Source organism: Cryptotermes secundus, unplaced genomic scaffold (genome assembly GCF_002891405.2).
Source record: "Cryptotermes secundus unplaced genomic scaffold, Csec_1.0 scaffold744, whole genome shotgun sequence".
NCBI lineage: Eukaryota > Metazoa > Arthropoda > Insecta > Blattodea > Kalotermitidae > Cryptotermes > Cryptotermes secundus.
In genome coordinates, this window is record NW_019718624.1 from 112806 (window position 1) to 139304 (window position 26499).

Here is a 26499-nt window from a genome sequence, read left to right on the forward strand (position 1 = left end):
TCTCTTCGCTTGCAGATTTCTTATATTTTTTCTTCTACCCTGAAGATGGAGGCGATACGTTCCTCCGAAACGTCGGTTAACACCACATATACACGGTGCCAAATCCCAAAAGACTGCTTTGTTCATAGTCACCGCCGTGAAAGCCTCAAATCTTACATGGACCAAGATGTTAAAGTAGCTCTGAAGATTACACAAAAATGGTTTAACTCTAATAGAATGCTATTAAATTAGTGTAAGACTAATTTTATGCGGTTCTATCCAAATACTAGTCGTCGGACTTTGGATACTATTGAATTCAATAATTATAAAATTAATTCTACTTAATTCCATTAAATTGCTGTCTCATCACCAAAATGCAGGCCAAAATCATGACATAAAGATAGGAAACAGATGTTTTGAAAATGTGGCACAGTTCAGATATTTGGGAACAACGATAACAGATCTAAACCTGATTCAGGAGGAAATTAAAAGGAGATTGAACTTGTGTAATGCTTGCTACCATTCAGTCCACAACCTTTTGTCTTCTCATCTGCTGTCCAAAAACATAAAAATTAGAATGTACAAAACTATAATCTTTCCTGTGGTTCTCTTTGGGTGTGAAACTTGGTCTCTGACGTTAAGGGAGGAACATAGACTGAGGGTGTTTGAGAACAGGGTGTTGAGGAGAATATTTGGACAGAAGAGAAATGAAGTGACAGGAGGTTAGAGAAAACTGCATAATGAGGAGCTTCATAACGTGTACTCTTCTCCAAGCATAATTAGAACGATCAAATCAAGGAGGGTGAGGTGGGTAAGTCATGTAGCATGAATGGGGGAGACGAGGAATACGTATAGGATATTGGTGGGAAGGCCAGAAGGAAAGAGACCACTGGGAAGACCAAGGCGTAGGTCGGTGAACATTATTAAAATAGATCTTAGATAGATAGGATGGGATGGTATGGATTGGATAGATCTGGCTCAGGATAGGGACCAGTGGAGGGCTCTTGTGAACATGGTAATGAACCTTCGGGTTCCATATAATGCTGGGATTTTCTTGAGTAGCTGCAGAATTGGCGGCTCCTCCAGAAGGGCTCAGCTCCACGAGTGCGTAAGTAAGTAATTCCATTAAATTGTTAGGTATTATAATAGAATCTTCGTTAAAATGGAAAGAACAAATTGATTATATAAATTCAAAGTTAAATTCGTTAGGCTACGTATTTGTTCCCTCAGACCTGTGTTAGAATTGAAAACCCTGAAACAGATCTACTTCTCCTATGTTTGTTCAGTGTTAAATTATGGCATCATGTTTGGGGTAATTTGCCACACAATAGATATATTTTTATAACCCAGAAACGAATTGTAAGAATTATCATGAAAGCTAAAGCAAGGGATTCCTGTAGGGAAATGTTTAGTAAACTTGGAATTTTAACTCTTTACTCCCAATATAACTTTTCAACTCTTATGTTTGTTGTAAAGCATAAGGATTTTTTCACAATAAATACTGCCTTGCATAAAATAAATACCTGCCAAAAATTGGACTTTCATGTTCCTTTAGTAAGTCTAACTAAAGTTCAAAAAGGAGCATATTATTCCAGTATTACCTTATTTAACTCTCTAACCCCCAATATCAAGCAAGTTGCACATGACATTAATAAATGTACACATAAATTGAGAATGTTCCTTACAGGAAACTCTTTTTATTCTGTTGCAGAGTATCTTGATAGGAATAATAAATGTGATCTTTGGGTATCCCAGTAATTGCAGTTTTGTATTTTAGTTTGCTTTCATTAGTCTCTTATATTTTTTTTTATTGCTATTTACCTTATGTAATATAGCAGTGTAATCTTCTGACAATTTCTACACGTATATCCAATTGTCAGGTACCTGAATGGATCAATGATTGATAAGAAAGAAATAAAAGAAGAAGAGAGAGGTGGGAGGGTGAGAAAAAAAGGAAGCAACAAAGAAAAAGAAAAATTATCTTCCATTTAGCCAACATAAATATCATCTCATTTTGTTTCAACTTTCATGCATTTGAATTCTTTTGTTTTATCTATATTTCCTGCTTCATTCAATTGTGGAAGTAAAGAGAATACTTTTGCACAGCATGATGTGTGTACCTGTGTGTGGGTGGCCCCTCCTCTGTCCTTGGCAGGAATGTCCCTGGCTTGTAACACTCGCACGGTCATCTTTCTCATTGGTGCATCATAAGCAAATGCTACTTCCAAATGACCACATTTGGATACAAGGTGACTTTCCTGGTCACCAAACGCACTCTGTAGATCAGTGACATCAAACAGCTGTTCCTGTGGCAGCACAACAATACACTACACTCAACAGTGACATCTGTCCTCAGGCAGTCTGGAGTGAAATGTACGAGATTCAGTTACGGTTATATGATCTTATACCTCAAAATATTACTTTGTCTGCTAATTTTCATGAAATGAGGCATTACAAATTGAAGCTTCCCTAGGTTATACAGTGTTAGTCCTAAGATTGCAAATTTAGACCTCAGTTTCCACAGTTAAGATAGGTATGGATGTATCTGTTTGTGTGAAAAATTTTTAGTAGTCCAAATTTGAATTGAACCATTTGACAGCTACACCCTAAATATTCTGTCCCATGTAGTTAGAGGCCTTGCAACATACTGAATAGCCACCCAAGAAGTCCTACTTAATGTCTATAAAGAACATTCTGAAACCTCAAAAATAGGAGGCCTTGGACCACATTGTTCTGTCAGACCACACAGAAAGAAGCAGTTGTGTAGTTTGTGAACACGACTTGCAGAACGTACATCCTGATTATTCATGGTTTCATTGAAGTGCTCAGTTGTGGAGTGAGGAGTTTCCTGCGTCTCCTCATCCATGGTGTCCACACTGCATTGGAGTGGCAGCTTGCGGTACCCAGCACCATTTCCGCCACGGCCATCTCTGTGACGCAGAGCCTTCTCTTTTTGCTGTTCCTCCTCTCCACTTGTTGTGGAACAACTGGAAGATGCACTACTGCTCCCCACTTTACCCTTCTCTGCCAGTGAAATGAGATCTGCACTCTGTGAAGATGAAGGTGACTTGCTCGTATCTGAAATAATAATAATAATAATGTGTGAGCCCTACAGTCCATGATGAACCTTGACTTGTGTTTTACAGTTTCTTAATTGTATAGACAATTGGTGGGACTCCTTGGGCAGGGGTTCAGTCCACCACAAGGCGAACAACACAACACAACACAACACAACACAAAATAAACACACACAAATATCCATGACTAGAGTGGGATTCGAACCCACAATCCCAGCATTTGAGCAGGCAAAGACAGTTCATGCCTTAGACTGTGCAGCCACTGTGATCAGCATCTGAAACAGTGGCAGTGATTATTAATGAGTGATGGTAGGGGGATATGAGTAAGCAATTATCAATCTACTTACACCTTTCTACTTGCATTAGAAACTATATGTATGTTGTATTATTTTGTCTGTCTTTGTTGCCTCAATAATAATCCAACCAATTAAAATATGTAGGATTTGAGGTTCTTGAAGTGTTGGTTATAAAGAGTTCTGTCCTCTGGAATATAATGTTATATAGCCCATTTTTTCAGAGGAACAGTCACCTCCATCTTCAGAATTGAAGAGTAAGCCAACTAGGAAGCCAGCGGCAAGCAAAGTTAACCGAGTTGTCTGCTGATTTTCAATGTATCCAGAAGACAACTCTTCAATTACTCATGGAACTTGGTAGAAACATCATACTATTAGTGATGCAGTTTTTGGTTTCATATTATCAATAATACTAACATAACAAAGTTACAAACTTCTGAGTTCGGAATCTTTTTACTGCCATATAATGAAGGGTACTGAAATTTTACACAGTAGAATTACTGCTTTATTTTGACTTGTGATTTTGCTTATTCTGTTTTTTGTTGTTTTGGTCTGTATATGTTCTTGTTTATGAAAAAACTGGTTTATTCCTAGGGATGTCCCTTGAGAAACTTGGATGTTGAGGTAATATAGAATTCAGAGCAAATATTCAGTGCTAACAGTTGCTGTGTTTTAGGCTCCAAAGGCTGCTTTGTCATTTTAGCTGATTGCTTTAACTGATTCTAATAATCAAACCATGAGGGGAGGTTTGGCAAGTATTGGATTGGTCACAAGCAAAATCTTTCCATCCCCTCCATAACATAGCTTATTTTTGCATTAAAATTATGAAGAATATTTTGTGCAACAGTATGCAACCCAAACAAATATCTGAAGGGCTCAGTTTCTTGATGTTATGGGCCTTTTCCTGTTGGGCAGCTCATTCTAGCATGATGATGTTTTTGTCTCCTTATAATACCACTTTCTTCAGTGTTTCATGATTGCCTATTTTGACATAATTTCATTCCCTCCTTGAGTGAAAAACAGGATGGAGGTTGAAAATAAGGAATTAAAAACATTAGGACCTATGAAAAAGGAGGAACCGAAGGATGCAGAATATCACATAATGAAGCTCTTCATAAGTTGTACTTTGCACAAAATATTATTTGGATGATCAAAACAAGGAAGTTGAGATAGGTGGGCTTTTACTGTTCATGGGAAAGATGAGAAATCCATACATTTCAGTCAGATAATCTGACGGGAAGAAATCATTTGAGAGAAAAAAGCATAGATGAAAAGATAATATTAAGTGCATTTTAAAGAAATAGTATGATAGCCGACAAATGACACAAACTCCATCCCAAGTGCAAACAATATATATTTATATGTCTTTGATCTTTCTCTCTTCTACACTACATGTTTCGGCCTTTAACGGCCATCATCAGGTGTATACTCTTACGTTACTGCCACACTGAACCCAGTCTAAAATTTAACATTTAAAAACACCTTGTTACTTTCTTCATTATTATCAACATCTACCTCGATATCTGTCTGGTATGTAGATTATTTTGCACATGTCAATTTTGGTTTTCCTATAGTAGCACTATAAAATCTTTAGTTATAATTTTAAAATCCTTTAAAATTTTCTCTAAATTTTAAATTTAAAATTTAAAATCGTTAGGGTTACTCGCCCTATGTCTAAAGTGCTGGAGCGGCTAGTTCTTGTTTCCACACTGTACAGGTGTTATTCTGTGTAGTCTTCCTGNATGATAGTACAAGGACTGGTTACATCTCACTTATGACAGGATCCCCTGGCATAGCTGTTATAAACACAAGAATGAATGTTTGGTTTTCATAAAAAATGTGCAATTTGTGATTATTAATTTGTCAAGAATAATTCTGCACCATGGAGTTAGAGGTGTAAATGAGTACAACAGAAATTGTGGATCTTATTTTGCAGCACACTGTTTCACTGTACACACAAGAAAGTCAGTTATTTCAACATAAAATTAGTGACTGTTCCTATGAAACCCTTTAGACTAATTAAAATGTGTTCAAACGAAATCTGTAATAAAGTTCATATGTGTAAAATACTGACTGACATATTGCCTATTCTGAATAGCTCAGAACAAGAAGATGCTGTATTGCTATGTTTTAAATGCACTTTGAGGTACTAGAATTTCAAGAGGACATATCAGCACATGGCTTATGCAGATGATGTTAATTTATTGGGTAGAAACATAATAATCTTAAAGATAACCACAGAAGCTCTATTAGAAGTTAGTAAAGGAGTACAAGTACTAAATGAAGAGAAAACTGAGTGTAGGCTACATCATGTGTCATCAACATACAAGACAGACTTATAATAAATTAGCTAATACATTCTTTGAAAATGTGAAAAAGTTCAAATATTTGAAAATTGACTTGAAAGGATTATGATGATGGTGTATACTGTACTTCTTTTGGCTTATTTTGGACTTCATCGTCCGGTATATAAAAGACAAAAGACCACAACGTTTCAGAGACAGATCCAGTCTCCGAAACATCATGGTCTTTTGTCTTTTATATACCGGATGATGGATGAAGTCCAAAATAAGCGAAAAGAAGTATTTGAAAATTGCTGTAACAAATCAAACTTGAATTCACAAAGACGTTCAGATGAGACTAAATCCAGGAAATTCTTTCTACCATTCAGTTTAGAATATTATATTTTCCCTAAAAATGTACAATCTGTAAACTTGTCTCAAACTCACTTCAGACTCACAGCCTGAATAAAAGATTACCTCCACGAATGAATAGAGCTGTAAAATTCAATAGCCTAATCTGTGAAACTGATATTCAGTCTAGTCTAATATTAAAGTCCTTTAATTTCTTTCTGTCACTGAATCCCGATCAGAACCCTGGCCTCCTCCAACCATAGAGGATTGATAAATTTGAGTGAGACAGGAAGTGGGAAGGACTCTTAGGTAGAGGATAATCCCATCATAATAACTGTGCAAATAAACATGCCCTGGTTGGGATTGAAACTCGTGATGACAGTGTATCAATGCCACCCATACAGTAATCAGCCGCAGTAGGCTGTGTCTTACGAGTAAGCGTATGTGTGGACTGCTGGTGGTAGAAACCAGAATCAGATGCATTGGAGGGTCCGGGCATCGGCTCCGGAAGCTGAAGGCGTCTCAGCACATCTTCCTCACTGTCGGAACTTGTCTCAGGCTCCTCATAAGAGTATGCTTTTCCTGCAACAGAAAGGACGGGACCTGTAGCACCGTCATGTAGATGTACTCTTTCCTAAATAAATCTACAGTATGGGATTAGAAATATAGCAGGCAGAGGTAAAGACTTCCCTCTACCTAAGCAACATGCTATGAAGGTTCATAGGTGATTGGAGGTGGAGCTCTACACATCATCCTGTTTTATATTGAAATTATAATTGAAGCCAATAGATACTTTGAAAATGTGACAGACTTCAAATATTCGGGAATGACAGTAACAAATCAAAATTTCAATCATTATATTCATATTAGGGAAATCATTTCATTCTCTTTGGTACTTGTTTGACATTAGTGGTGAGATTCATGGTCCGGCCACTATCCCTGCTGGAGAAGAGTTCCATGCACAAACAGAACAGGAAGGAGGCTACATGGGTCAGAGATACTACCTTGACATAGTGATGTAGAGAAAAATTTTGGCCTTGCTGGGAATTGAACCCAGTTGTTTAGATAATCACTTTACTGAGCGAGTTATCCTGGCTTTATGGCCAGGAAATAGAGAAGGAGACTGATAGAGAAACAAGTCTGGAAAAGTGTATTCCATAATGTAGTACACAGTATTACCAATAATTTTATTTGAAGTTTGCTAAGCTTGCTTAAATGGAAATAATGAAATGTAAATTAGTGAAAGTCTCTCATATTGTATTTTAACAGACTCTGTGAAGAGTTTGTGGGTACATGAAATTCTATTTATGGCCATATGTGAACTAGGCTTTATTATGGATCAATGTGGCTATAAATCTGAAATGCCCCACAACTTTTTGTGGAAGTATTCCATATCGAATTTCAGCAGTGTTTGTGAAAAGGGTTATGGGATACATGGAAAGGCCAATTTATTGCCTTAAATAAACCAGGCTTTATTGCAAATCTGTATGGCTGAAAATATGATTTGTCCCACAACTTTTAAGTGAAAGTCTCCTGTATTGAATATTAAGAAAATATGTAGAATGGTTCAGGCACTGGTATTAGATTCGAGATAGATACATGAACAGACAGGACCCCCACATAAGACGTTTTATAGTTTATGAAGAACTTGTAAAAAGGTTTAAGGAAGGACAAAACAGGAAGAGAAATGATGGAGCAGGGGAAGAGAACAAAGAGCAATCAGGAAATGCGATGAAGCAGTGGTAATAGATAAGTATACAAAGAATGATGTGATGAATGAAAAGAGAAACAGACAACGCTAATGAAAACTTTCCATAAAACATGATTGGCTTGTAGGCTGGGATGCAATTCGCTCATGCCAGACAATCTGCACAGTCAAAATGGTGTCGGGTCACTCGGATCTGTTGTGTGTGGTATAAAGGCTGCTGCCAGCCATGCAGGCTAATCCTTTCTTCTACAACAATGAATTCTGAATCAGTTGAATGGCTGCCCACACAAATGTGTTTGAGAAATATACCAATCAGCATATAAATATGAATAGGGCCTACCTGACTAACAGGGTTGTGTAATCATATTTAAAGGAACTAAAACAACGTATACATTAAATGGCAGCATGTATGAATCTTTGGAAATCAACTGAATTGAAAATTTAATCAAGAATGGTTGCATAATTAAGAACAAAATGAGCACACAAACAGCTCAGATGTAATTTGGAAATTAACTGTAAGAGAAAGGAATGGGGATAGATATTAAGATATGAAAGTTATGAGTTTATAGAAAATATTATGAGAGGCAGGAAGTTAGAGTAAATATGAAAATGTAGATATCATCAGGGAAACGCAACTGAAAACGTGGAACACGTGTAGTGTAAGTCGTTCACGTAGTGGGATAATAACAAAACCCGTTTGTACAGCAGTCCCTTGCCAACCTACTGCAAATGTGGCTATTAGCAAATTCAGAACGTTATGAGAAACTGGGGTTAGATAAATCTCAGCTTATCAAAGTCTGCTGCCTGTTTCTTCATTAAACACAAAAGTAATATAACATTTTAGAAAATGTTTCCAAGGCAGTGATTGTTAAGATTATGGTTTTGAGGATTGTGATGCCATGTAGTTTAGTGTGTGGGTACGGACTCCTTAGAGGAGCGTGCTGTCATCATCGTCATGACTGAAATGTTTAGTTTCATGAGTAGGACTGATTATTCAGGCAATAAATATGAAATATGGTCATGGAACCCAACGAAACGCCAAGCCAGTTGAAAGAAACTAAAAGAAAGCTTAAAAATTAGACATGGATAAACCCTGAGGAGCTCCAAGCAGAATTCTAAAGTCTATTTTCTTGTTGCTTGAATTTCTATTCCTGCAGATTGTTGTTACTTCCTGTCTTTTATGAAGAGCATGTTACCTAAATATAGATAATAAGGTAAAGTTGTCCCTTTGCTTAACTAATTAAGTATGGATGTATAGATCCATATTTTCTTGACCTCTGCACTAGCTGGAGGTGAGTGGTCAGCTTCACGCCCCGGCCGCTTTACCCCTGGGGGAAGAGCTTCCGGTACCCATTGAATAGGAGGTCGGATGAACCCCAGAGCCGGTCTGGATGACATGGAGAAGTGAAAATTCTTGACCCCACCGGGACTCGAATTCCGACCCCTCGGTCGTCAAGCCAAGAGCCCGTCGCTATACCGACTACGCTACCCCGGCTCACACTTAAATATAGATTAAGCATACAATAAATTTGTCAGATGCAATTTCAAAGTTTTGCACCTTCGCCGGATTTGTAATGGACTTACGAAAGATACTTCACAATAATTGTGTAGGCCATTCCGTTCCAAATTTTATATGCATACTCCAGTGGTTTGTTAGCTATCGACATCGTACTGAAGGCTAAAGAAAATTTTCTCATGGCCGCCAGGTTGTTATTTTACATTATAACTGAAAGCTTCCAGGATCCATTGTCATACTTTATTGCAGGATTCTAAACCGAGTGTCCGCCTCGCCTCATAACTTCGCACGTCAGCCGTGATTATGGGACATTAAAGGAACGACACTTTGAGTAGGAAATCCAGTGTCAAATCGTTCATAACAAATTTCGTGAAATCGGGTCAAATTTTGCAATTTGAAAGAGGGGACACAGATCTCATAAGTCTGTTTTTATTTCCTTAAGAAAGATAAGTAAGCTAAAAGATATCAGAAAAATGCGCAGTGCAGTTATGATCTGAAATCTAGAGAACTTGTTTCGTATGTTACTATAGCGCGCATTATGGACCGAGCAGCGGTCTGAGTGCTTGATGCAACTGAAAGCAAATGTGGATCTCTTGGTACGGAAGCCACCAATGCTTTACACGTGTAAACAAATACAATTCCATGAACATATAAGAAACCACCGTTGGCAAAGCTGGATACAAAAAGGGAACTGCCGAGACGGATGTTCTTGGCTATGTATTCCTCTTACTATTCTGTGATCGACCTAGGCGGTCTCTGTATCAAAACTGCATTTATTGTTTGGAACTCCGTTTCAATAAGAGATAGAATGTCTTAACTAGCTGAGAGACTATCAGTTTGTAAAGAATTTTGCTTCATAGCTTGGTTATATTTGTTACAATTAGTTTATTTTCGGAACTCAGGCGTGTTTGGGGGTTGGAATGCATGATGATGATTAGATACGGCTAATCTCTTCGACACTACCACACTCAACACACTCAACATAGTTAAGGCGATGAAACTAACGATGAGATGTACAAGACATGAAGAAAGCAGTCTTCTGGGATTTGGCAACGTGTATATGTGGTGTTAACCGACGTTTCGGAGGAACGTGTCGCCTCCATCTTCAGGGTAGAAGAAAAAATGCTTTTACCGGTTCTCACGGTCTCTTAGCTTGCAAATTTATATTTTTTCTTCTACCCTGAAGATGGAGGCAATACGTTCCTCCGAAACGTCGGTTAACACCACATATACACGGTGCCAAATCCCAGAAGACTGCTTTCTTCATAGTCACCGCCGTGAAAGCCTCAAATTGTACAAGAAATGAAGTACATATTGAAGAAACACGAAATGTGCACAAATATTTTGATGAAAAACTTCGTCGGAATAGGTCAACAACTTAGAAAGCGTAATATGTAACTGGATAATCGTAAATATTGTGAAGATTCAAGATGAACTGAACTTGGTCAGAAAAGGGGCCACTGGCTGCTGTAATGATAGCTTCGAACGTTTAGATTCAATAATAGTAGATGAGCATCTGCCCAAGTAGCACCTTAAAACACTTGGGAGATCTAAACGTAGATGGAAGTACAGTGTCAAAAAAGATCTCACAAATATAGGGTATGAGGTTGTGGAATAGATTTTTTTGGCTCTGACTAGGTTCCATTGGCCTGCTGTTGTGAAAGCAGTAATGAGTTTTCGAATTGTGTAAAGGAGGGATTTTCTTGACTAGCTGACCTACTTTTACCTTCTTAAGAAGACGCCTGTTCCATGGAATATATACTGCTAACATTATGACGTCACATTTTCAATACAATAACCAGAAGCAAATTGGAGGTCTGGTGTATTTGTTTGAATTTTGTAACACTGAAATAAGCATTAGATACTATAATTTTGAAAATGCGAGCAAATTCATGCACAAATTGATCCTATGAACATTATTTTAATTTACTTACAGAACAGGAAGTTGCTGATAAGCAAACTATAACCAAACTCTTACCAGACACTTTCACTGCACTTATACATTGACCGAACAAAAGCTGTTTCCCATTAAATCACTTAACAATAAACTTCACAATTATAAACACTTAAAAATGCAAACTGAACGTACTCTCTGTGCGCCGAGGGAACCCAGGGTATCTCTTCAGAAGATTGGAGAGGGAAAAACAATCGGCGAAAGGGAAACAGTACATTCTACAGCCTTCCAGTTGGTTACACTGCCATTAACTATGCTTCTTCAGGACAAAGTCTGTCTTCGAATGTGGCGCTGGCTAACATCTTGTACGTTTCCCACGACGAAATTCCGAGCACATTAACCGAAATCTGGATTCTTATAACCGGAAGAAAATTAGGATACAGACTTGCTTTTCGTATTCTGATAAAAGAAATAAAAAATCCTAGTAAGATCTAAAAGTTTGTGACGATGGTACATTGGTACAAATATTATGTTTTGGGGCATTATCGATCGTCTTGTCTATATTTAAAAACCGTCCTGTTTATTTTTCAAAACACGATGTTTCGGAGACTGGATTCTGTCTCCGTCTTCTGGTAAAACCTACTCAGTTGGGCCAAATAGGGTAGGATAGGAAATAAGGACTAGCTCTATCTGTTGGGCCCAAATGAGTAGGTTTTACCTGAAGATTGGAGACAGAATCCAGTCTCCGAAACGTCGTGTTTTGAAAAATAAACAGGACGGTTTTTAAATATAGACAAGACGATCGATAATGCCCCAAAACATAATATTTGTACCAATGTACCNACAGAAAATCCTAGTAACTAAAATATATTACAACAGCTACTAACACAACTTAATTGTTAATTTTACAACACATAAAAGCATACAGTAAAACAAGAGCGCTCATATGTGGGAAAATGGTAAGAGTATGTTCATGTGATCTGAATTGCAATTCACAGGCTCTTAATGGATTCTAATATGGTTTAATCTTCATAATAGCATGCATTGCTAGAAAAGAGGCCTACTGTTGCCACTATTCTGCTACTTCTACTACCGGAACTACTACTACCATTACTACTAGTATTACTTATACTACTACTACTGCTGATTCTACTACTTTTACTGCGGCTGTTGCTGCTACCATCATCACCAGCATAACTCCTGCTGCTCTTTGTGACTTGTAAAATTGTCCCTGTGCTTAACTAATTAAGCACTACCCCATGAAGTCGTATGGAGGGAGTGGATGTGCAGCCCCACGTTTTCTTGACCTCGGCACTAGTTGGAGGTGAGTGGTCAGCTTCACGCCCCGATCGCATTACTCCCCGGGGAAAGAGCATCGGTTCACATTGGCTAGGAGGCTGGGTGGGCCCCAGAGCCGGCCTGGATGATGTGGAGAAGAGAAATTTTTGACCCTGCCGGGACTCGAACTCCGACCCCTCGGTGATTCGGTTCGTAGACAGTCGCTATACCGACTTCAGTATCACGGCTCTACTATTTCTCACCTATAGAAGTTATGTGACATCCAGTAATAATTATCTTAATACTGCTGGGGGGAGCAGAAGGAAGGTGTCGTTTATTTTATCCTGGCACTTGCCTGAAGGAAATGTAGTATGCCATTCGTCTTCTGTCAGACTCCAAATCCAAGCAGGTGTAACAACCACTACAGTACAACAGCAAGCTGTTCTGCTGCTAATGTCACTACCTATTGTGCGGGCATTTTGCTACTACAATGCTACTACTAGTTTATGAAAACTGTTACTAGTACGAATGTTGTCACTGATACTACCATTACAAATACCACGAACACTACTACGTAAGAATGTAAATTAGAATAATTTCTACGTCCATGTCGAAACTCGTATTGGTACTACTTAGGTAGTTGTATGGGTTAATGATATATTTATATAAGCCAAGAAATTATCTTATCAGACCTTCACACAATTTTTACGGTCTTAAGGTAAACACGAAGTTATTTTTTTTCAGTCTTAAATTGCACTCTGAACACAAAATAAGTATTCAAATACAATCGAGATATGCTTTTGTATCGATATACAAATTATGTTTTTCTCATTGCTTTAACTCACAGTGGAAACAATGCAGGACAAAGACTGCTGTAGGAGTGGTGACTGGAGCCCATGTACGTAAGCGAAGCCTTATGAAATATTTAACGCTCCTGCGTAATAAAATATCCGGTCACGGCGCATGTGCCCTGCGGTCCCCAATAAGCGCTCTTAGCGCTACGTTAAAGAAACTACATCAAACAGTAGCAGCCAGATTTATTTCCACACAAATACCATTTTGTTAAACATATTCTTGGTTGAAGAAAGTCGTCTTCTGGGTTTAGGCGCCGTGTATTCTTCGTTTTGGCCAACGTTTCGGAGGAACGTATCGCCTCCATATTCAGAGCAGTTGAATGGCTTGGAATGCAGAGAGTAGTAGCTGTAGTGATAGGAAGTGAAAGGCGCTGTCACTTCCTATCACTACAGCTACTGCTCTCTGCATTCCAAGCCATTCAACTGCTCTGAAGATGGAGGCGATACGTTCCTCCTAAACGTCGGCCAAAACGAAGAATACACGGCGCCTAAACCCAGAAGACGACTTTTTTCATAGTCATCGCCGTGAAAACCTCAAAACTTACATATTCTTGGTTGTTTATGTAAAGACGCTTTTAATTCCTAAGGTCACATAACGTCGAATGATAAGGTAATTAGTGAATAAAGAATTGGAATGGATGAGGAATAAAGAAGTACTTATCCAATTTGTGGTAATATTCCGATATGTTTGGCGAGACTGAGAAAAATCATGTAAACATCAGTCACGATAGCCGGTTTCCAACCCAGATTTGGGTTCGGAAACTTCCGAATACAAAGCAGGGGTGGTAACGATTCGACCGCGACTTCAAGGGTATCGATTTGTGATGAATTTGCGATTTAAACAGAACATCTTGTCTCTAGTAATGAATTATAAATACATGAACTGAAAGAGATGTTTAAGTATATTAGTTTTCGGATAAATCTATCAAACTTGTAGATATAATTGGTTTAACATTTATAGTTACGAGACTTAAAGCACTAACATTCATTTTATTGAAACTGTTAGAATCCGTTAGATTTGCGCTACAAACTTAAGCAGTAAAGTTGTTTTTCTTAGAACACCGAAACCATATTTTTATCAGCTACATAGAACTCCGTGATCCTTGTGAGCATAGTAGTGGACCTTCGTGTTACATGAAAGGTGGGTAGTAGTTTTGTGACTAGCTGAGTGACTATTAATTTCCGAGGACTCCGTTTCATGGCGTTATTTATATAAAACGTAACGAACCGGGAAAGCTCGCGTCTATATTGAAATTGTGAGCTGTAAAATCAGGGCTTGATTTTCGGCCGGAGCAAGCATTTCTCTCTTTGCTGTTACGTCCAGGGCACTCTGAACTCACTCGGCCTTTTATGCGATTGTTGTAGGGGCTCTTTCAGCGGGTGAAAAGACCGGATTGTGAAGTTGACCACTCATGTCTATCTCGTGTCGAGGTTGAGCATACATGGAGCTGAAGACTACCTCCACTGCCTTTGTTTTCTAGTGTTTAGGAATTCAAATGCTGCGTTGTCATGTACCCAATCCAGTGGACTTCTTTGAAGATGAAAATTATTTTAATCGATAAGATTTCGTTAAATAGCCCGAAAATCAATCTTTTCGTTGGAAGGGTTATAGGTATATATTGGAGCAGTTAAGTGTCATTGGCAAGGATAAGGGAATGGAGACTGGGTATAAGCCTACGATCTGTTTTTCTCTTCGTCGATTCATCGATTGCTAAACTGATATTTCCAGGTCTATGAGCCGGAAGGTCGCGGCTTCGATTCCCGATGAGGTCATTGGAATTTTTAATTGACCTAATCCTTCCAGCCGCACTATGGCTCTGGGGTCGACTCAGCCTCTAACAGAAATTAGTACCAGGAATCTTCCTGGGGGCTAAAGGGTGGCCGGACATCACGTAAGGCTAACCTCACCGACACCTAATAGAAAATGTGGGAGCCTCGATGTCTCACAAGTCTATGGGCCTCAAAGAACTGTTACAAGGATGACTTTACATTTAACAGCCCCTTTACTGTGCTACGTATTTGACAACTGAGGCCACGTTCCGGCACGGTCTCCTTTAGCATATATTTTTCTTAATCTAATGTAACTGTGTGGAGCTCTGCTAGTCTGCCTGCCAATCCTGCCTTTCACGCGTCCCGGACGTTCATTATGTTCATTATCATGCTCACTAGGACTCGCCACTGGACTCTATCCGACCGTCCACGTCCGAGGCCCACGCGCCACTATTTGGCAGAGTATTGTTAGATCCCCGCCCAGTCCACATGCAGGAGGACTGTATATTTTCGGCTGTTTGTTAAATATATTCACTGGTGCTCTCCACACCCGGAAAGTGGCTCCTCCATCGGTAAAATGAAGAGGCGGTGACAGAGGACTTAACATGAAGATTCTTCTCCTTACTCAGGTTATTTATGTGTTTCCTTGAATATAAGATCAAACTGCCGCGTTGCAAGGATAATACAGGAACATCGGAAACATTGTCCTTTCTGCCGTGTGGAGGCGGGGTCGAACACCTCCACCGTAACCCTGCGAGTCGTAGGAGGCGACGAAAAGGGAATTCTCGAATATGATGCCGTAAAATATGGTCGCGAGTCCCACGGGACACGGACCCGAGAAAGACTGCGCTAGCAAAGGCCAGCAGCAGTTGTAAACGACAGACCCGTCCTCTCGTCAGAGAGAGAGACCCACATCAACAAACCCGCAGCTGTCTGACAGTAATAAATATCTGGTCGTAAGCCACGGATGGGTGCTTTATTCCAACATAGACTGGCCGACTGACCGTCGGTCGTAACATAAGACTCCACTCGACATGTCCTTTAATGGAAGAGATAATTCGACCTCTGCGCTGAATGTGCATGACAACAGAATTGGCATAATACGCTCTAAGCCAATTAATAAACAAACTTCCTTATAATAGGATCCAAAAGTTCAACATTATTAACACTGAAATCGACACTTGGCAAATATTCTCAGCAGTTCGTACTCACTTCATATCCTGACACCTTATTGTCCAAATATCGAATGTAATATTATTTTTCAGTTTTCTTCCCGCTCTTCGAATTGGCTGTTTCTTAACAAAAGTTTCCGCCAGTATTCTCTGTCCATATTTTTCCTCCATTAAATTCTTCACGACTACGCCTCCCCAAGAATATTCCCCGAGTTCATGACCTCTATAAATTACTACGTTCCTTGTTACAGACCATCCTTAGTTTCACATACCAAATATATTTTTACCTCTCCTAGCTCCATATAGTTTGTGACAAATTCGTTCTAAGCACATAGGCTTGGATTCTATATGTTCTCTCACGTAAAGGGGTAGAGCCATCCTTGTAACAGGCCGTGGAGGACCATAGGGGTGAGACATCGAGTCTCCCACATTTTATAGACAAATGGCAATAAAGTCAGCAATACGCTCCCACCGGCCGCCCTTTACTCCCAGGAAGACTCCTGGTACTCATTTCTGTTAGGGGCTAAGTCGACCCCAACGACATAATGCAGCTGGAAGGATTAGGTCAACTGAAAATTTGTATGACATCGGGAACCTAACCCGCGACGTTCCGGCTTATAGCATAGTGCCTCAACCAAATATACTACCGCGTGGTCCAATGTTCTCTCAGGTATAGTGACGCACTTTTACAGCTTTACAAAATAAATGGTAAAACAATTATTTTTATCATTCAGTAATACAATTTCGATCGCCCCTGTGTTCTAGTGGGCAGAGTTCCTGGCCTAACTCTGTCTGTGGCACCAAAGGCAAAGAAGAAGATAAATCCAGAATTGATTCCTATCTCGTGCATCTCTCGTTACAGATACTGAAGTGTTAGTTTTAGAACAAAGCAAAATGCATTTACCAAACAATTTTTTGCCGTAGATATAGGTGAAGGAAATGCGTCACCCGGTACCAGTTACATGCAACACAGATATGCATGGGATCTACTGACTGTAAATACTGAAGGATGTGTTTTATAGGACTAATAAAATTTTCGAAACTGTATTTTGTTCACAGAAGCTAGTACGCCACATATTAGGAATTAATTTTGTTCTTCTGGCTTTCCGTATGTTTTCCAGCTGCCATATCCGCATGCCGTTTGTAAACTGTTACGAAGGCTCAGAGAATCCTTGAAGTTCCCCGTGCAATTTAATTAAATAAGAAACATAATAGGTTTTACTTCAGAGAAAATTTGAAATGACTGGAATGAAGTATGAGCACTTATATTAAAAGAAGGCTTAGAAGTACAGTTGAGGTGGAGGTTTACCGAGCTCTTTGGAGCGGGGAGGTTTGGGGCCGAGGGGCTCGTCGCAGCAAGGGAAGCCGCCGATGCTGTAGAAGCACCACTTCTTGTTCAGGTAGAGGAAGAACACCAGTAGCAGCACCACGAAAGCAGCCACGGCGCCCAGGAACGCCGTCGCCTCCACCGGAACTGAAAACAGAGGACGCCCACTTTTAAAATTTAACGAAATTAATAATGGCCTGCTTCTCAACTATGCGATTAGGAAGACCATAGATAAGAGAAGCAGCACTTATATCGTAATACGATCTTCTGGGATATGACACCGTGTAGTCTGATATGTTGATAACGACGCTCAGAGGAACATGCTGATGGAGGCTCTATCTTCCGAAATTTTGACGCACTTGTTAGAACATAAAGTGTCAGCTCAGAATACCGCAAAAAATATTCACATCATGAAACCTCAGATCTCTTGAAACTTATACAATTTATTTTTAAGTTTGTGGAGAATAACATTGACACGAAAAAAATAATTTAGAATGTTTTCGTTTAATGATTTCAAATTCTGCGTTGAATCAAAACAGTCTTAGATGAAAATATGAGGTTCGGAGGTTTGTTAACTGCTCCTGTAACGGTTAAATGTGAACTCCGTTTTGATAATAGTGGCTGTGAAGAGATACAAGATACAAGAATGCTCGTATAGGGAATCGAAACAGCGGTCTACCGTTACTGTTCATGTGCGACTACTAACCCTTCCGCAACCTTGTATCCTGTCAACAAATTCGGCGATATTAAAGAAAGATTCTGAAAATGGCGACTTCACTGTAAGTGATAATCTGTTTGAGCTTACTGGCGAATTCCTTGGTGCACTGTCATACTGAAACAGTGATACTTAATAAACGGCTAGGTTGTTACTTTTGCGTGTCCCTGGAAATAAACATTTAAGTTCAGCTTAGTAAATTATTGTTCAACTTACAAGATATGCCATTTTCAGTTTCAATTAAATTCTTGTCTGTCAGCTGTCAGCCTCTTTCAGTTATTTTTTAAATTAGGAGAAATGAATAAACAGTTAGTTTATTAGAAATTGCCGTTATAATCAGTAAAATCTTTCATTACGGCGTCGTGATAAAATAATCGCCACATTCTGGATCATCTTGCTTCTGCTTGGTCATTTTCAGCATGCAGAAATAAGGATGAGACACTCAGAGAGGCCTATTGGATAATCCTACTTCACTTGCACTTTCAAAGCAGCCAGTAAATTCGGACAGTATTTTGCAAAGATCAGAAACTGCCCGACCACCACAAGGAACAAACAGCAACACTAGATACATACAACTAAGCGAGCAGCACTCTCAGTGGGACACGTAAGTACAAAAATACAACATCTACATACACAAAGGTAACAGAACTTAAAACATTCAGAACAGAATTCAATTAATAACATGTATTATACATTACAGGAAAACAGCAACAATATATAAGATAAGAAAATCATCAAACAAGAACATAATTCAGATAATAATAATAACAATGACAACGTCCCTTAATGAATGCCAGTTGACCAAGTGCACGGTGCAGTAGACTCCATTAAAAGATGTGTTGCCTGAAGGTGGCCCTACGCGGCCGAAACATGTAGCATAAACATCAATACACATGCATTTTAATCATTTTAATGACATTTAAACATTTAACAAACACTTAGTGAATTAATGTTCGTAAATTAATATTGTTTTATTATAGATACAAGTCACACCACTGTAAAACTGAGTAACGTTTGTGTACAGTAGGTCGACTCTCTTCTTCATATAACAAATAATTAGTTTTTATAGCAAGGCCGATTCCACAGAAACTGTTTGATGCCTTTTCGGAAGGAAATCGGCTCAATAGGAAAAAGAGGCATAAGGGGGTGGTGTGGGGGGGGGGGTTCAGATTTCCTGCTGCTGCCTTGAGGTACCACTGGATCAGGTTCGCTGCTGTTTTGGCGTTTTTTACGCTTTTAGAAGAGAGAAACTCCTGGTAGGTGCTGGTACTGGCTTTATGGCTTAGACCCACATATTTGTTTTCCTCTCTCAGCCGCTCAGCCATTTGGATAGAAGTCTTCTTCATTTTCCTATGTCTATGAGCAAAAGCTGAGATGGTACCCTAGTTCGAAATTTCAACTAAATGGCCACGACTTAAGTTACTGTAAGAAGCCGCGGAGGCCCGTAGGGTTGTAAGACGTCGAGGCTCCCACATTTTCTAGACAATCGGCTCACAGATGATGGTGACGTCAGCATCACGCGCCGATCGCATTTATCCCAAGGGACATTCCTGGTACTGATTTATGTTAGAGGCTGAGTCGACTCCAGGGAAAAACCAAACGTAGTTCACAATTAATAATAAAACTGAAATATAACTTAGGTTTTGAAAAACACAACAGAGGGCAAGCAGGAAGAAGGACGAGACAGGACCAATAGACATTGGAGGTGGGAAGAAGGGCTGCATTATAAACGTTCAAAGGAGACGTGACGTCAGTAGATAATGAATGGTTAATGCACGAAACAGAGGATGTGAGTTAGAAGAAAAAACTTTCGGATGACTTAGAGACGGATATCTAAGAAGTGAAAGAGAGCGTATGATAAATCGATTAGTCCACTGGGACTGCCACGCGAAACTGAGTATGACGTCGAGACTGCCAGACGATTTTTCGATGGATTTGAGGTGCTCACAGCGGTGACTGGGGAGTATTATCATCTGGAATATAACGCCATATAGTCCGGTTGAAGTTCATCGACGTTTCGGAGGAACATGCTGTCTTTATTTTCAGGCTCGAATATTCTCCTTGCTTCAGTTGGTTATCCCTTTCCTCCTATACAGGCCTGTACTTGAACAAAGTAGGACTCGGGATAAGTCAGTCTGAATAGGGAAGGGCTACCGGCTGGATGGCCGAGGATTCGGGGTTAATTCTCGGCAGGAGCAAGACAATTAATATTATCAGAATTTCTCAAATATCGGTACGGGACAAGCTCTACAGAATGTTTAACTTAGTTCTTATTATCATGTCTGTGGCTACGCTAGAGATGAGGCATTCTGGTCTATAGTCTTCATAAGAAGTTTGCGACTCCTTGAACCTACTACCGCCCGCTGAGCAACTCACACCTGGGCTCGAAGGGACTTCCAGATTTATGTTTCTAATATTAGAGGAAGAAAAGTCTGTGTGTTCATAACACTACACCACACTCTACAGATCGATACCACAACTTCAGTTGCCGCACCGGGCAGGCTGGTGTTCGGCCACATGCCTGGATCTAACCCGTGGAATTTTCTATAAAACAAATTTCGCTTTCTGCACTAAGGTCTCCCTCAGTAGCACTAATCGTGGTGATAACTGATAAGATCCAAACACCTGAGGATTACACGGTGGCCAAGATTATTATTGAGGTATTCGATGATGTGGCACAGTATAGTCTGGTAAGTGACTATCACCTTGTGGGGCGACATATGGCATCAATCTTTAAGGGATGCATCCTGTTGTGTGTTAGTACTACATATGCGTTTGCTTTTTTTTGTCAGACACGACAATATACCTGACAACTCGCTCACATTTCAAGGTGCATAACTGAGTTTATTGGTCGTACAATGTCGCAGCATTGACGGAAGGTAAACAATGGACGCTAATTTGAACAATTGAAACGGGATGCTGAAATACAGAATCATGTCGCAACATATTTCGACTCACAGAGCGATTATCAGGCGATACATTAACAAATCTTATACTACTGAATTATATCACCTATATGGATTCATATGCCGATTACAGTAGCCGCGCGGTCTAAGGCATGTACTGTCTTCGCACGCTTGGACCCTGGGATCGTGGGTTCGAATCCCACTCAAGGCATGGTTGTTTGGTGTGCATATGCGTTTATTCTGTGTTTGGGTTGTCCGCTGTTTAGGTAGAGGCCTTGCGACGGGCTAATCACTCGCCCAAGGAGTCCTACCGTCTGTGAGAACTGATTACAGAACTGAATATGAGGCTAGGGCCCTGAATGGTGTAGAAGAGCCATCGAAAAAATAAATATGGATCCATATATTGTACGTTTTCTGGCGTGTATACCCGTTGCTAGACAACGCCCGCAACACACACGCGGCCAACAGTATGGGAACGATGTTTTCTTCTTCCGCGGACGGGCTGTCGCCATGCAACAGGCGCGCTGTGACGTCACACAACAGTATGTGGCGTCACTTTATGTGTTTCCTACGCGATGACGTCATTGACGCTTTGATGACGCAACCGCACTGTTGATCGCGACCATCGCGACGTTTCCATACTGTCCAAATCGAAGCTACATGGCAAGGGTCAGACCGGACGGAAACGAGCAGTGGTGGAAGTAGTAGTTGTAGCAGTGGAGCTAGTGGCGGAAGCAAACTCCCTGTATTTTAAATGCATTACCAGGAGAGGAGTACTGTATGCGTGTAACAGTGAATTATGAAGTGTATGTAAATCAGCGATAGCGCTGTATGTAAATGTAATTAAGAGATAGGGTGTAACTAAGTGCTAATAAATCCAATCATAAGAACTAGAACTCGTCATTTCGTCACGTGTACCCCCCTACACGTGACAGTATCATTGTGTGTTCAAAAAAAAAACGAAGAATATGGCATGCTTCTTTTCCATTCATTAATCACCTTTATATGCATAGATTAAGTGGTTGTGTTTTTATACTGCTTTAAAAGTATGTTCAATAACTATTTAAAACTTATTAAGAGTCTTAAAATATTTAAAAAGTATTAATAGGTTGAAATTTTGTTAAATGTTCAACCGATGGAAATACCGTATTCTAAATATTCTTAGTGGTTGATTTCTCCGTTAGTTCAAATAAATTAAAATAATGTATAGATTTCCTCTGTTAGTCGTGACGTGTCACAGCTGAAACCCAACAGGAGATGAAAACAGACGCGTTAGCGTAAGATCGAATAAAGAATACGAACCCATCAACACAATTATAGTCAGATCGTGGAAGGACATGATTAAGGAGACAACGTAATTTAATGAGATAATACAAGAAAACGTCCTAATAAGAAAATATTAAATGAACTTAGTAGCAAAACATAGCCAACCGCAATCAAACAACAATATAAACAACGTGAGGGTAGACAGCATTTAGGAGCAAGGCAAGAACTATAAGCCGAACTGCACTCGCATTGACGGTAGAAAGCAGGGAATAAACCAACACAAACACTTAATCTGTGCATAATAAAGGTGCTGAACCAAAGAGAAAGAAGCGCACCATATTTTTCAGTTTATTGCTAACACACAATGATAATTACAATATATGGATTCATATAGGAGGAATCATTCAGTAGTTAAGTATCGCCTCCATGAGCCGAAGAATATTGTGACATTCTAGGACCAATAAACTCAGTTACGCACAGTGAAATGTGGGTGAGTTGTTTGGCATATTGTTGTGTCTGACAGGTAAAAGAAAACTCATATATGGCTTCAACTAAAGAGTAGGAGCCAGGCAGCATGTTATTCTGAATTGTTGATAACTATCTGCCAGACAACAGTGCCATGCACCAGAAGGCCACAGTATGAATCTTTCGTGATTTTATTGACAGACGTATAACCAAGTACTCTGTTTTCAGTTACTTGCGAAGTTATGTCGTGTTACAATTTAGACGCCCAGCTATTGAAAATGCTGATTAAGTGTTCTGTTGCTGAACACACTGCTGCAGGCTCAGTGATGTAAACACAGGCATAGCAGACTCAGCTTTTCTCGCATGCGTAAGCGGTTGTCTCGCCGGATAAAAGTAACGACATTTTTAAGCAGGAAATAAATATAAACCGATCAAATGGCCACCCTATCAAAGGTGCGTGAGCTCGAATTGTGGGTTCCAATCCAACTTGGAGCACTGAGATATGCCTGGGTGTCTTTCATGTTGTATTGTCCTGAGCGGCTAGCCGCTCCTTGTCGCGCGCGTCCATTAGTTGTACATATTAGGCGTGCGACAGCTCTGCCGCCTGTGTGCCGCGTTCCAAAACTTAACCGCGGGCGGCTCATAAAAGCAATACAAATAACGGCCGCGAGCGACAACACTCGACAAACCGCGCGCGGCTTTTTGTCTCTTAAATATATGTACAGTAAAATTTGGAAAGTATTTTCATCTCTCTATGAGTGAACCATCAACCAAACACACACACACANGAGGAAAGACTGCAGCAAGACATAAAGCTATTTATCAAATATAATTCCTTCTGCGTTTCCATAGGCCTAGCATATCATTCTTATTATTTAAGCACATCGTCAATAATGCAACAATGATATAACAAATTCCCTGCCCTGTAGTCCGCAAGCGAACTATACCGACTGAGCGACCGCCACTTGTCGGCGAAGTTAATGCCAACTTTAGCTGATAGAGGGTGTCGCATAGTCAACACAACGGATCCCCACGGCCGTTAATTTCGGTTTTCTAGATCGGAGTCGCTATTTCCTTCTTAAACTCTATTTTGATTGTATGTGCCTATTGTTCCCTCTCTTGATTTTAGATCTTTCTTTATGGTGTTAGTAGTTTTGAATGCTATTTTCATGTTTGTATTCTTGAATAGTTTTGTGATTGTTCTCGTACTGGGCCAATATTGTGTGAAGGTGGCACGTTTGGACTTTTGTTTCCCCTGTGAGTTATTGGTAGAAAGGTTGAGTTTTGGGTGTATTATGTGTTGCTGGTAATGATTGTTTATCAGTATTTCTCGTATGGTTTGAGACTCTTCTGATTCACGAACTTACAATCATATTAAACACATGCTGGAACAAAACTACTTAAAATTTGTAAGATTTGAGGCTTTCACGGCGGTGACTATGAAGAAAGCAGTCTTCTGGGCTTTGGCGCCNCTTAAAATTTAATCACCAATTCTACAGACAAAACTAAGGCTTAACAATGGGAGTGCCCACCTCAGTAATCTTGGCTGAAACATTCATACAGTATTTGGGACACATAGAAATCATAAACATTTTAAACGATTATTATCGACTACCACAGACATATATAGACAATTTATTAATTATATACAACAAGCACACCACGAACACAGAGAACACTTTAACGGGTTTCAAGTCAGACCACCCACAAATAAAAATTTACTATCGAAAATGAAACATGATAATATAAATTATCTAGATTTAACCATACTGAATAAACACAACCAGGCAGCATTCGGTATACAACAGAGACCCACAACTGCCTATGTAATACCATATAAAAATTGAAACCTACTAAGCTGGGCTCACTACAAGGAAGTAATATCGTCTATTTCATACAGTACTTGGTAACGTGTTTGGTTATGAAAGTCAATCACAGTCACGGCAGAACCATTCAATCAGAGTCACCAGAGTCCGCAGAGGCACAATGTCCAAGTGTGGATACACGCATTCCAAGTGGTAACCTCGTCCACATCTATCACAATGAATTAGTTCATAGTAACGGTCACTGCTATCACACAACTCACAACGCGGTAAATATTCTATATCTATTTCTTCGTCGTCGTCGTCTTCTTCTTCTTCTTCTTCTTGCTGTCTTGGTGGCTCCACATGTTCCACACGGATTGTTCCGATAACTTCTCCCCCCAGACAGCGGCGCACAACTATTGCATCACACACCTGTCGATCTATTGGGCAAGTGTTAGTAGTCTTCATCCACTGCTGGAGACAGTCTGCACAGAAATTGTGCTTACAACCTTCTGGAGTCCCAATACTCTGTGTGTCTAATCCACATAAGCAAATGGGACACATTTCTGACTGTCCATCACTTCTTCCATCTAACATGCTAGCAGCAGGAGACACTGTTGTAGAAGATGTTCCAACTCCCTCTGATCTTTCTTCTGTCCTTTCATCAGTCTCCCAGTAAGGCTTCCAGCTGCTTTCAGTCAATTCACGGCCCGTGGCGAAGTACGATGATGTACGTTCAGCGATATCTTCTTCCTGAGCAGGCTCATCCCCGTTATCATAATCACTCTCAGTCTCTGATTCATTACTCATGCTATCACGTAAATATTCAGTGACAATCGCATATAATTGATTCTCGCTTTCTTCTAGTTCCTCGATTCTCTTCATCATGTATGCTCTTTCATGTTCTCTGTCAGCTGCCTCATCTTCCATTAACTTACGTAATGTGTGCACCTCCTTTTCCAGTTTCTCTGCCTTCAATAAAGTCGTTCGTAGCTCTTCTCTCATCTGCTCCTTTTCTATGTCTGAAGTCTCCTGGAAGCATGTGTTACATCTCGTGGTCTCATATACTCTTCTTGCAGTTCTTCTCCAGGCTCTCCAGTGTCGTATAAACCAGGAGAAATTCCGATGTCCTCGTGTTTCAGGTCTGCGAGACATTTTTCTTATTTCTGTGTTCACGCCGGCGACTGTCTGTCAACTAACTAAACTCTTCACTTCACACAACTCCACTCCACTAACTCACTCCGCTCCACTGCACTGGACTGAACATACTAACTTATGAATATCAGTCTCCTATAAACCCTCGATCGGACAAGAGAAAACGGCAGCCTGCTCTCCGTTGCGTAATCGCCGTGTTTAAAGAGGTGTTGCTAGGCAACGCTGTCGAGAGTTGTTTACCGCAACGCTGTGTAGCAACTAGCGGTGCGGTGGGGTTAGGCTTCGCTCGGCTCGGCTCCGCTCGGCACGGCTCGGCTAAGTTCGGTTCGCTACAGCACAGCATGGAGAAAACACCTCTTTCCTTGTTGCGTAATCGTTGTGTTTACAGATTTCTGTGGCTAAACGATTCTTGCATGGCGTAAATACGCCACAATATTTCAGTCTACAATACAATTTATTATTGTTTCCTTTCCTTCTCACAACATGTAATATACTCGTATATTTCTGGACATGTCACATTGCGACTGATGGTGAGGCAATCAGTACAGTTTGGTGTCGAGCCCCGACCAGAATTTAGAGTCTATCTTGAGAGTCATTTTTTTTTTTTTTGATGCCTTAGAGCAGGAGTCTCCAAACTTTTCGAAACGCGGGCCACATTAGGTAATTCAGCACTTTCAACGGACAGA

General features: G+C 40.0%; 1 protein-coding gene and 1 long non-coding RNA gene across 2 annotated transcripts in view; one reads left to right on the forward strand and one right to left on the reverse strand.

Annotated features, from left to right (window-relative positions):
* Nucleotides 1–26499, forward strand: part of LOC117282177 — a 76889-nt gene that overhangs the window by 26210 nt on the left and 24180 nt on the right. Inside the window, exon 2 of the long non-coding RNA XR_004512823.1 lies at nucleotides 18635–18820. This is a non-coding gene — a long non-coding RNA (uncharacterized LOC117282177). The remainder of the gene's footprint in view (nucleotides 1–18634; nucleotides 18821–26499) is intronic.
* Nucleotides 1–26499, reverse strand: part of LOC111862433 (synaptotagmin-14) — a 69177-nt gene that overhangs the window by 16491 nt on the left and 26187 nt on the right. The window contains exons 2-5 of the mRNA XM_033750748.1: nucleotides 17484–17648; nucleotides 6415–6564; nucleotides 2774–3057; nucleotides 2100–2306 (exon numbers count right to left, since the gene is read on the reverse strand). Coding sequence (XP_033606639.1) covers nucleotides 2100–2306; nucleotides 2774–3057; nucleotides 6415–6564; nucleotides 17484–17648 — 806 coding nt within the window. The remainder of the gene's footprint in view (nucleotides 1–2099; nucleotides 2307–2773; nucleotides 3058–6414; nucleotides 6565–17483; nucleotides 17649–26499) is intronic.